The 11245-nt window shown below is 36.9% G+C and overlaps 2 protein-coding genes and 1 pseudogene across 3 annotated transcripts; 1 reads left to right on the forward strand and 2 right to left on the reverse strand.

The window, feature by feature from the left end:
• The first annotated feature begins 538 nt into the window (after positions 1-538).
• On the forward strand, positions 539-8692 carry LOC130734673 (protein POLLEN DEFECTIVE IN GUIDANCE 1). Of its 2 annotated transcripts, XM_057587186.1 has the most exons (11): positions 543-1366; positions 1991-2142; positions 2406-2509; positions 3315-3403; positions 3516-3589; positions 4266-4416; positions 4894-5061; positions 6887-6984; positions 7104-7226; positions 8035-8103; positions 8203-8692. In XM_057587186.1, the coding sequence occupies exons 1-11, from the start codon at positions 775-777 to the stop codon at positions 8407-8409; spliced, it is 1827 nt and encodes a 608-aa protein (XP_057443169.1). In that variant the 5' UTR covers positions 543-774; the 3' UTR covers positions 8410-8692. The 2 variants fall into 2 exon arrangements, 1 of the variants encoding a protein (XP_057443169.1); XR_009018039.1 differs by lacking the exon at positions 8203-8692 and having other exon boundaries at positions 539-1366; positions 4894-5066.
• A 576-nt stretch (positions 8693-9268) lies between these two features.
• LOC130734674 (phenylacetaldehyde oxime monooxygenase CYP71AN24-like) lies at positions 9269-9721 on the reverse strand. The gene has a single exon (XM_057587187.1). The coding sequence runs from the start codon at positions 9719-9721 to the stop codon at positions 9269-9271; it is 453 nt and encodes a 150-aa protein (XP_057443170.1).
• Positions 9722-9784: 63 nt separating this feature from the next.
• On the reverse strand, positions 9785-10848 carry LOC130735912 (phenylacetaldehyde oxime monooxygenase CYP71AN24-like; annotated as a pseudogene).
• Between the last annotated feature and the right edge of the window lie 397 nt (positions 10849-11245).

An 11245-nucleotide genomic window follows, 5' to 3' on the forward strand; every position in this document is an offset into this window, starting at 1 on the left:
AAGGCCAACACTTGGCAGATAAGGACGTAGGTCCTAGCTGGAAGATGTGGGTCCGAGTTATTTTGTCTTGTTATATTGTACACATATGTATTTGTCTTATTCAACATAGGGATTTGGGCCCTGCATGTAAGGCCCAAATCCATGAGCATTCTAGATAAGGACCACTCCTACTATAAAAAGGGTGTCCTCACCTTGTACTGGGGACCTTTTTACCATTTATGAGATAATTTCCTTATATACATATTGCTTACACTATTTTAGCTCTGCTAGGGTTTATCAAGGGTACTTTATTCTTATTGCGCACAGTCTTATATTCAGGAACATGAAAAATATAAAACTAGGTTTTATAATTAAGAAGGAACAGTGAGATGAAGAGTGAAGAGTCCAGGGTTTAAACTCTGAAGACTAATTTAATAACAATACTCACAACTAACTAAAATCTATCTGCTTATAAAACTTAAAAAAAAAAAAAAAAAACATTTGCCTTAGGGAGGGAGGGAGTATACAGTAGAAAAGTGATAGTGATGAGACTATGAGAGTAAAAAAAACAGGCACTAGGATGGGAGAGCGCCAATGAAAACTGGACTCGCACGAAACAAACAAGAGTGAGTGGCTTTTTACACACACAAACTCAGAAACGAATCGACCAATCATGCCACCTCCACCGCCCCTACCAAAACTCAATTCTCCAATTCACATGCAATAAACAACCCCTTTTCTTCACTCTCACCGTTCATCGTCGATCTCCAAATTCCATTTCCGCCCCGTTTGACCATGGCGTCGAGAACCGGCGGCGGAAAACTCTCCTTCGAGGTTCTCCGGCGAATCCCCTACGCCGAAGAAAATTCCCTAGTCTACCGCTCCAATTCCGATCCACCTGTACCCGATCGCAAGAAGCGCAAGAAGCGAGCCTCCAAGAAGAAAAAGAAGCTTCTCGATCCCCACGCTTCCACCGCCGATCCCCATTCGGAGACGCCGCACGAAAACGGAACTGCCTGTAACGGTTTCGTGCTCGACGCCATGAGATTCTCCGCTGTCGGAGGAAGCGTCGTGTACGAGGCCAGCGTCTCTGCGGTTGCGGCATCGCGTGAGGACGGTGCTGAGGTTCCGACGACCGTGCGCGGGGTTGGCGAAGGGTTTAATTTTGGGGAATTGAGGCAGAGAAATGTGAATGGTAGCAGTTCTGAGGATTTAGCGGCTTCTTCGGCGGCGGTGGGCTGCGACGGTGCGATTGGGAGGGACGATGGTTCAGTGAAGGTGAGTCCGGAGGAGAAGCCGATGAACGAGCCTGATAGGAATGGCATTACGAGATTGGAGACGGTTGAATCGTTGGACTGGAAGCGTCTTATGGCAGAAGATCCGAATTGTGAGTACTGTAGTTATGGTCCTTGCTCTGCATGCTTCTTGTAGTTTTTCGTAGTGTTTCTGTTAGAAATTGACTCTATAATTGAATACATGATTCAATGCTATTTACAATTTGAAGGAAATAAAAACTAGTGAAATTTTGTACTATTTTAGAACTAGCTTTCAGAAACCACCGATGGCTCCAAAACTTTTGCATGTGTGCCAATAATTTGCTAAATAGCATTGGTGAATTATGTGCTACTTTAGTGTTGGTAGAGCTCAAACTGATTTTACATCAGCTTCTAAGGGGTAATGTTGGGATAAAAAAATGAAAACTGGGTTGGTCCCGTGTCCCCAGAGGTAATGTGATTGGTAGCTTGGCTACTTTACTACAGACATGGACTAAACTGAACGATGCATGGCAGTGAAAACAATGGGTAGATAGGGATTAAATCTTTTGCTCATTTTCTTATTATGCCTTCAACTGATTATTTATGAATCAAAACTATTCAAATGGTCTGTGTGAATTTTTTTATGCATTCTTGAACGTCTTTCTTACCTTGTCATTGGGTTTTACTTATTTTGCTAATGCCGCATCCTTTTCTATTCGGTTCATTTAGCCTTGAGTTATATGTTTTGATGTCAGATGTTTTTTCGGTGGAGAAGTCTCCCTTAACATACTTTTTGGATGAAATGCACAATGGAAATTCTTTACGGAGCACAACTACCCTTGGCAATGAAAAAGAAAGGGAGAGGGTTTATGACACCATCTTCCGCTTGCCATGGAGATGTGAATTGGTATGCTTCATTTTCCTGATTTAAAAGAAAAAAAAATATATAAAGAACTCTCCTTACAGTCTTGTGATATAATATATGAATTTTTATCCTAATGGTGTAGCTTCCTCTATTTTGGCTCATGATAATCAGTATAAATTCATATGTTTTGGGGAAAAGAAGTAAACTTAAACCTTCCACTTAATGTATAATAGCTAATTTATAAGTGCATATTTCTCTTACGGCATACAACATTTTGATTGGGGTATCTTAATCATGGATTGCAGCTAATAGACGTTGGCTTCTTTGTCTGCTTCGATTCATTTCTTTCATTATTAACTGTTATGCCAACAAGGATCATGATGACCGTGTGGAGGCTTCTAAAGATGAGGTTTGCCACCATTCTTAATTTTCTTCCCTTGCAATAATATATTAGTTGGGCATACATGTGAAAATTTAGATGATAGATTAATCCTACAACGTTAGTTTCTTTAATTTAGGCTTGTGATTTAAGTTGTGTCCATCGAGTAGAATCTTGTGCTTCAGTCAGATTCTATCTTAGATCTTTGAATGACGAAACAAAGTAAATTTTCCTGAATTATTTAATCCCAAATTAGGTAGTTGGTTCAAGTAAGCGTCCTATATGATACAATAATGATATATACACACCTCTTTTTTTAAACACTCAATTTCCACATCTTTTTATTTCTATCTCTCTCCTCTTATCATCTATCACATCTCAAACTTTCTCTCTCTTACTTTTTCTTTTCTTCCTATCTCTCTCCTCATTCCACCTCTCTCCACCTCAAGGAGAGATGTGAAAGAAACATTATTCTATATGATAAGTTCTTTGTTGTTAATTTATATCTAGACAATATTAGTTCCTGATTCTCTGTTAGCTAATCGATCTCTTCTTAACAAAATAATCTACAATACTTGCTATAAGAGTATACTATGTAAATAGTTGGTTAAAGGTAGAATAGTAAAGTAATTAGTTAGCTAAGGGTAGAATAGTAATTCTACCAGTGTAAAGCTTCTACCAGAAGCTACATCACTGAGTCTATATAAAGGCTCATCACCTCTTGTATCGATGGGTTATCAAAATACAGAATCCCAATACAGTTAGTTACAGATTCAGTTTTCTTTCTGTTAGTCTATAATGGTTTTCAGTGTTAACCTAATCATGCTTGTGACAGACAGTTCAAGATGCTCTCTACAATGGAATTGTCAGATTTTGGTTGTTTTCTGATTATGAGTTGTGGTGTTGCTCTTTTGCAGCGAACAGGTATAGTGATTCTCTGATCCCCCGATTGTATTTGATGTGGTTCCTTTTTTGTATTGATTAAGTTCAATGTTTTACTTTTATTCTATTGCTCATTTCCAACTCTCTGCCTCAGATATCAGCTTAATATATCATATGATCCGTGGTCAAGGAACAATAAAATTGTATGTGGTCTACAATGTTTTAGAGGTGAGCACAATTTGTTGATATGGATTATTGGGAATTATTATCTCTATCTATGTGTTGCCAAATTTCAATCAAAGTGGGTATTTATATTACTTTTAGCACATTCATGTGAGCAAGATCTTGTAGTGAGAAAGTCAGGGAATTTTTCAGAATGTGGAAGGAGAGAATTTTTCTTTATATTTGTAAACCATGAAACTATTGCATTAAATGAGATAAGATGCTGTTCTGTTTGAAATTATTAGTCTCAAAACTCAATATGTATCTCTGTTTTTCAAATATGTTATAACACCCATTTTAATGCAGCGACCCATCACTGTCTATCATATAAAGTAGTAAACCTGAATTTAGATATGATAAAAGGCATTTGAAAAAATTAATAGTGGGGTTGTACTGGCTTAAGTGAAATTTAGGATACCCCATGATGAAATTGTAATAAAAGGAGCAAGATGGAATGTAATATAAATAACTTTATAATAGTTTTTTGAAAGGTGCATCTGCGTATTAAGTGGCCAGTGTTTAATTAGTTTCAGTTGACAGTACTGGCATTGAAATCTAAGAAACTGGAGCTTTTACTTTTAGTTTCCTACTTTCCTATTGGTTGGGTGAATGTCGTAATGCATAATAATCCCTAATGAAACTTATATTTTAGGAAAGTGACTGATCTTTGAAATTTTTGCAGATATTTGATAAATTATGTCAAAGTTTTAATGGAGATGTGTTACAAACATTATTTCATTCTGCTGAAGGACTTGCAAATAGCCCCCCGGAAAGTATGAGATTCTGGATTTGGAGATTTGTTTCTGACCAAGCTCTAGCTATGGCTGCTTCCAATATCCTTCCTCTTTGAGATGTTTTTTTCGAGTTGGTTATAATTGAGATGAGTTGATATAAGAATGTCATGATGGATGAGTTGTTAGAAAAAAATCAGAACAGAGAAAGTTGTGGTAGATCCCATTGCAGAGAAGATAAAGTCTTAAGTGATTTGGTCATTACTAGGTAAGACCCATAGAAGTACTGGGGGCTATAACTATCTTGTAAGGAGGGTTGACTAGATAGAGGATAGTCCAATAATTAGAAGTAGAAGGAGACCAAGTAAAACTTCAGGAAAGATCATTTTTGATAGATTTAGAATTGAATAGTCTATCTCAGATATTAATCCTTAACAGGGTATTATAATCTATGTAGCCAATTTCACCTAGTGGGAAAAGGCTTGGCTGTTGTAGTGTTTGGTTGGATAATTATTTTATACTATGAAGGCTAATAAAAAAGCAATAGGCTCGGTGATTTGATTCCTTAACTAGCCTTACTTGTTCATTCTTTTATCTTATTAGCTCAGGCAATCACTTTATCAACCTGTATAGTTGCTCACAACAACGCATTGTTTGCTTTGCTGGTGTCAAATAATTTTGCTGAGATTAAAAGCAATGTGTTTAAGCGATACAGCAAGGACAATGTTCAAAGTTTGGTATACTTCGGTAAGGTATCTTTCCTATGACATCTTTTTTTTTGCTTTGATTTGATCTTATTTAATATATTGTTCTTCATTCAAACATTGAAATCAACTTGATGTAATTTTTACTGCCTTACTTTCGAATAATTTTTTATCTAGGCTTGTCAATATTAGTTTTTCTTTTCCAATGATTATGTGCCTTTGTTTGTTAATAATGTCAACCTGCTTTGGTATATTTACTTGGCTGTACACTTTAGTTATTAGGGGTCATTCCCTATCAATACCTCTCTCTACAAGATCCACCTTGAGGACAAGGTGGGAAGTAGGGAATGCTCCTTGAGTGTAGGTTGACTGCTCTAAATGTTCTGCAATTTTAATCAACACTTATGGAGTTTGACTCTGAAAAATACCTCCTGGATCCCACTGTTTGAAGTTGATCAAACCACTTAACGCGGCCTGTTTGGTTCCTGTCTTCCTCTCTTTCAATGACATCATCCTTGCAGATGCAAAGTGTTGGAGTCTGTTCAGCACTTGTGGTGGAATATGCTTGATCTTTGAAAGACGTTTAATCCACATACCATTCCTCTGTCTTGGCTGCCCTACTCTATTCAGAGGCTTGGGTCTCTTAATCGTCTTCGGTTGTTGACGGATCTTAAGATGCATTCTCCATTGAGGTCCAAGGCTCACCCTACCACCTCTTCTTACAACCTCTTCTTCAAGATTGGATCCCTGCATCTCAAAGGTTAAGCATTTCTCTGCCTCTAGCCCTCTTCTGCAGTCTCTATCATCTCCACTTCTGCTTCTACTCGATGGCCTGCCTTCTCTTGTATTCTTCGAAACTTCATTTTTCCTTGGGCTTTCCTCCTCTCCAGAATTTTGGACATAAACTGGTTTGTCAGGATTCATTTCTGGTTGGAATTCCTTCAGCAAAGCCTTCACAAACTCCCATCATTTTGCATTCTGGTTGCTTTTTTTCCCGAAATACCACCAAAAGAAAGCATCTCCCGTCAAAGCGTTGACCACTAAAGGTTGGAATCGCCTTGCCTTCCCTCTTGTTACTTGATGTCTCTTCCATTTCTTCATGATTCAATTTCACCACAGCACTTGGATGGTGCTCGGATACCAAAATGATAGGTAAATAAAGGATATGGAAATTTAGTGAAGAAAGAAGAGAGAAAATCTCTCACGGAAGTCGCACCAATTCTGGATGTTCGAGAGCCAGTCTCTCCCAGTGACACAACTACATAAATTCTGGTAATGAAAATACAGACACCTCCTATATTTAATAGTCACCCCTAGGCAGTTTTATAAAACATAACTAACATAAACTGGCTTACTAACTAATAATAACTAACCCAATTCAAATAATAACTTACCCTAATAACTGACCCAATTCAAATAACTATTCCTAACTGCCAGTGGCCGTTGCGTTGCGCCCCTTGTGGCTGGTACAATAATCAAAACACATTTATATCCACCCAATGTGATTATGGGGATAAACTTTCTTCTGAACATGCACTTAAGTTGTTATACAAACTTAAACTTTAGATATATCATATAATCTTTTATATTTATTTCGGTATATTTTTTCCCTCCAAACTTATTGTTCTAGATCCGTCATTTCTCTTGGTCACACGATATTTATATATAGGTTTCGCAAATATTTTTAGCAAAATTAATCGTATGAAACTTATAGTGTAAACTTCATACAATGAAAGTATAATGAACAAGTGTTTAATATGATATTTGTTCTGCATTCATCATTTACATTACTTAAGGTTTTTTCTTCCTTTCATTTGGTCCCATAATTTGTTAATTTTGTTTTCTCCCCATATTTATGGGTCAAGCAGATTCTGTGGAGAGATTTCACATTTCGGCATTTATCTTGTTCGTTTTGGCTCAAAATATTCTGGAGGCTGAGAATCCCTGGTTTGAAAGCTTTCTCACTGTATGATTTGGAAATATTTTATCTCTTAATATTTATTGAAGTAGTTAAGTTTAACATATGGAACTCAATTTCCATTCTCGGCTTAGTCTTACTCCTCACACATTTTCTGTATGATGCAGAATGTCCTCTTGGTTTATGTGTGTGAAATGATCATTGATATTATCAAGCATTCATTCATTGCTAAATTCAATGACATCAAGCCCATTGTATACTCTGAGTTCCTTGAAGACCTATGCAAACAGGTATTTTATCTGATTTCATGTGGATATTATTTATGCAGTATGATTTGTTGTTTAGGATTTGAGGGGTATATATACAGCTGGAACCTGTTTGATAATATAATGTTGTATCTTAATTCAAGTTTCTGCTTGGAGTTGAAAAGTTGAGTGGATTTTTGGCAACACATCTAAGTCCATCGAGACCCTCCATGATTGAATTGCAAATGCCTTTTAAAACTATTTGCTTCAGTATGTTTTAATGGGAAAAGCATTTTATGCTCTTTTGTTACAGAGAAATAATGTTCTTTTGTCCAAAATAAATTTGGTATTTTTTTACCATCTCAATTCATTAAGTCTCTTTGTATTTGTTTAATTCGTGGATTTAATTTTGGGTGTTTTTGGAAAAATAGCTTAATTAAGCACTTATGGCAACGAGAGCTTACTGATAAAGCTAATTTGAGAAATTCGTTGAAATAAGTGGAAAATAGTTTATTAATAAGCATAAGCTCTTATTCATAAGCTATTATGGACAGCTTGAAAATAAGCTCAAAACAGCTTAGAGGTATGTCCTAAGCTATTTACATAAGTCCTCCCAAACACTTGCATAAGCGCTTATGCTATAAGATAAACTCAAATCTCTTTTAAATGAGACCTTAGTTGTCTATAACTTAATTCCATGGCGAATTCATTTCAAATATGAAGAACTTTTACTGTATGGTGGTTTTTTTACATAATGTGCGTTTGTGAAGTGTTTTCTATTTACAAAACAAGAATATGGTATTTAGTGAAGACTTAAGAAAGCCTACTATAATTCACTGTTTACATTCTGTAGACTCTAAATCTGCAAACAGAGGGTGTTAAGAAAAACCTGACATTCGTCCCGCTTGCTCCAGCGTGTGTGGTAAGCATAAATGATTTTAGATGTTTATCTGGTTTTTCAGTTTATTTTGGCATCAGATTCAATGTCTATGTACTTTTGACCTTCATTGCTTGTTCTTAGGTTATTCGAGTGCTCACCCCAGTATATGCTGCAAACCTTCCTCCCAATCCCCTTCCATGGAGACTTTTCTGGATTCTGCTTTTTTCAGCGACTACCTATGTTATGCTCACAAGCCTCAAGGTTCTTATTGGCATGGGCATACAGAAATATGCCACTTGGTATATTAATCGCTGCCGAAGGAGGAAGCACCATCTTCATGCAGATTAACTTAGGAGGCAAAACATTACTGTCTTTGAGTTAACATTCTCTGCTTCCCAAGCAATCCTACTCTCGTGCCCGGAGAAAAGAAAACTCGTTGAAAGACTCCAAGGAGATCATGCCTTGACTCTGTTGGCAGAAGCAAATATGAGGAAAACACCTTTCATTTATATCGATCTGTTGGTTTATATAACTTGAAGGGCAAGCCTGTAGATGGCTCCCCTTCCAATTTTGATTAACAAGATAGAATTTGGTAATTACACAATAAAGATACGAAGTTATAGGGTGCATAGTTGCCATACGTGATTCTTTTTTCCATCATTGCAAATATTGCTTATTGGAAAAAATAGATATGCTTTAAATTTGGAATTCATCTTATCCATTAGCTACTTTTATGGCCAAAACATCCTCAACAATGATATATACACACCTCATTTTCAAAACACTTCATTTCCTCCTATTCTTATTTCTATCTCTCTCCTATTATTATCTATCACATCTCATATTTTCTCTCTCTTACTTTTCCTTTTCTTCATATCTCTCTCATTCCACCCCATTCCACCTCTCTTCCTCTAAGAGAGGTGTGGATTTTAGAGAGGTGTGGATGAAACATTATTCAAACATCCTTTACACCTTTTACTTTTTCTTACAATGACGATTATGAAAATTAATACATCTCACCACTAACCCAATTTACTCTTATTACATTACCTAAATTTTGTGCATGAAACAGCACCCTACAGAAACATCATCTTAATGTTCAGACACAGTTGTGTGTAATTGGTTTAAGATAGAGAGGCACTTTTTTGTTTACGGTAAGCCCAAAGTTTTCGCTCATGTCTAGGTCTTGATCATTTCCAGGTAACTTTCAATTGAACCAATATAGAAGATTAGCAACATTGTACTCGGCGGAAGCAAGCCCAAATGCCACAGCAGGGCATTTTCTTCTCCCAGAACCAAAGGGAATAAATTGAAAGTCTTGACCATTGAAATTAACCTTGCTGTTTTCAAATCTCTCAGGTATGAACGCTTCAGGCCTTTCCCAAAAATCAGGGTCCCTTTGAATTTCCCATGCATTGATATATACCATTGTTTTATTTGGAATGTCATACCCTCCGAGTTTACCACTAGATGTTGTTTCTCGAGCAATCAAAGTAGCTGGTGGATGCAACCTGAGAGATTCTTTGACTACACATTTCATGTACTCCATTTGATTGACATCCTTGTCCTCTATATTTGATTTATACCCCACAACTCTTCTTCCTCTTCTTGGACTTTCTTCATTGTGAGTGGATTTTTCAAAAGCTCGGCCATGGTTCATTCTACTGTAGTTGAAGTTGTGTCACTTCCTCCCAAAAACATATCCTGAAATTAAGGAAGCAGAAAATACTCAAAATAGTTCATATTTACATACATAATCGGTCAATGAAACTTTATGCGTACACACAGAAAGAGAGGTAGAAAGAAAGACCAATATGAGTGCTTTTAAGTCATCTTGGGTAAGCTCGAACTCTGACATACCACCACCTTCCTCAAGTTGAAGGAGAATATCAAGGAATTCTTTCTTCTTCTTCTTCTTATCAAAATCCCTTCTTTCCATCTTACGCTCCGCAATTACATGATCGAAGAAAGCATCCAATTCTTCAAAAGTGGCCTTGAATTTTTGAATTTGGCCGGTGAGAACATCAACCCCACCCCAACAGAGGAAACATATCCCCCACACTGAAATCTGAAACTTGATTCAGCATCTTCCTCACAAGCGGCCCGAAACTGCAACCTTCAACATCATATTTTCTTCCAAACACACACCGACAAATTATGTTGTTTGTGGTCTCACTAAGGTTCACAACAGAGCAACCATTACTACTAGTACTACGTATCTTTTCAACCAAAGCTGCTACTTCCTCTTCTCTGATGAACTGAATAGACTGCACCCTTTTCAGGCTAAGTAATTCAAGCACGCAGAGTTTCCTTTTCTGTCTCCATGCGTCACCGTACGATGAAAATGCTATGTTACCACCGTAGAGTAAGGCTTTTGTTGATGTGAGATGGGGCCTGCTCACAAAAACGGTCTCATGGGTTTGCATTACTTCTCTGGACTCTGGCTAAGTCTGCAGAGGAAACCACCAACAGAGGAAGTTGACCCAGATGCAGCAACAACAGAGGACCGTACTTTTGTGAGAGAGCTTGAAAAGAGCGATGAGGAAGTGTTCCTAGTTGATGGAAATTGCCAATTAATGGTAATTTTGGTGGAGATGGAGGAAGGTTCCTTTTGCTTTTGGTTCTTGTAATGAACTTAAACACCACCATCAGCAGCAGCATGCTGATGAAAAAGGAAAGAAACATGAAAAGGGTAGCATTTGAGACATAACTCACATAAGGCACTTGCTTCAGAAAAGATTGTAGATATCGCATAGCCACTCTTTCTTTGATGGGCTTAGTGTTCATGCTGATGAAGTACTGCTTTTTATTTTCCTAATCAATTATTATGTTGCTTCCTCTCGGGTGCTTAAATACACAGAACAGAAACACCATCCAGATAAGTACGTGTTGCACTTGTGTACGGAATTCATTTTATTTAAACAGTAAAAATTTGATAAGAGCGATCGCATAAGCATCTTCAATGCAAGGTTGTTAGTTGAGTTGCTTAAACACTATTCTGGTAGGTCCAGATTGCTACATAGATTTTAAGCAACTCATAAGCAACCCATGCAAATTTTGCTCCAATCACGGTTGTTTATTTTACTTTTGATTGGGCCCTACTATATCTCATATATTTATATTTTTTATATCTACCTAAGCATGATTAAAATTAATTTAAATATTTATACCAATATAATATTTA

The sequence above is a fragment of the Lotus japonicus genome, chromosome 1 (assembly GCF_012489685.1).
Source record: "Lotus japonicus ecotype B-129 chromosome 1, LjGifu_v1.2".
NCBI classification, from domain to species: domain Eukaryota; kingdom Viridiplantae; phylum Streptophyta; class Magnoliopsida; order Fabales; family Fabaceae; genus Lotus; species Lotus japonicus.

Excerpts from the sequence above, each read along its gene's own strand:
- LOC130734673 (XM_057587186.1), top strand. The coding sequence starts at position 775 with ATGGCGTCGAGAACCGGCGGCGGAAAACTCTCCTTCGAGGTTCTCCGG. Across the intron at positions 1,367-1,990 it reads TATGGCAGAAGATCCGAATT|ATGTTTTTTCGGTGGAGAAG; the intron begins GTGAGTACTGTA and ends TTTTGATGTCAG. Across the intron at positions 2,143-2,405 it reads TGCCATGGAGATGTGAATTG|CTAATAGACGTTGGCTTCTT; the intron begins GTATGCTTCATT and ends CATGGATTGCAG.
- LOC130734674 (XM_057587187.1), bottom strand. The coding sequence starts at position 9,721 with ATGAACCATGGCCGAGCTTTTGAAAAATCCACTCACAATGAAGAAAGT.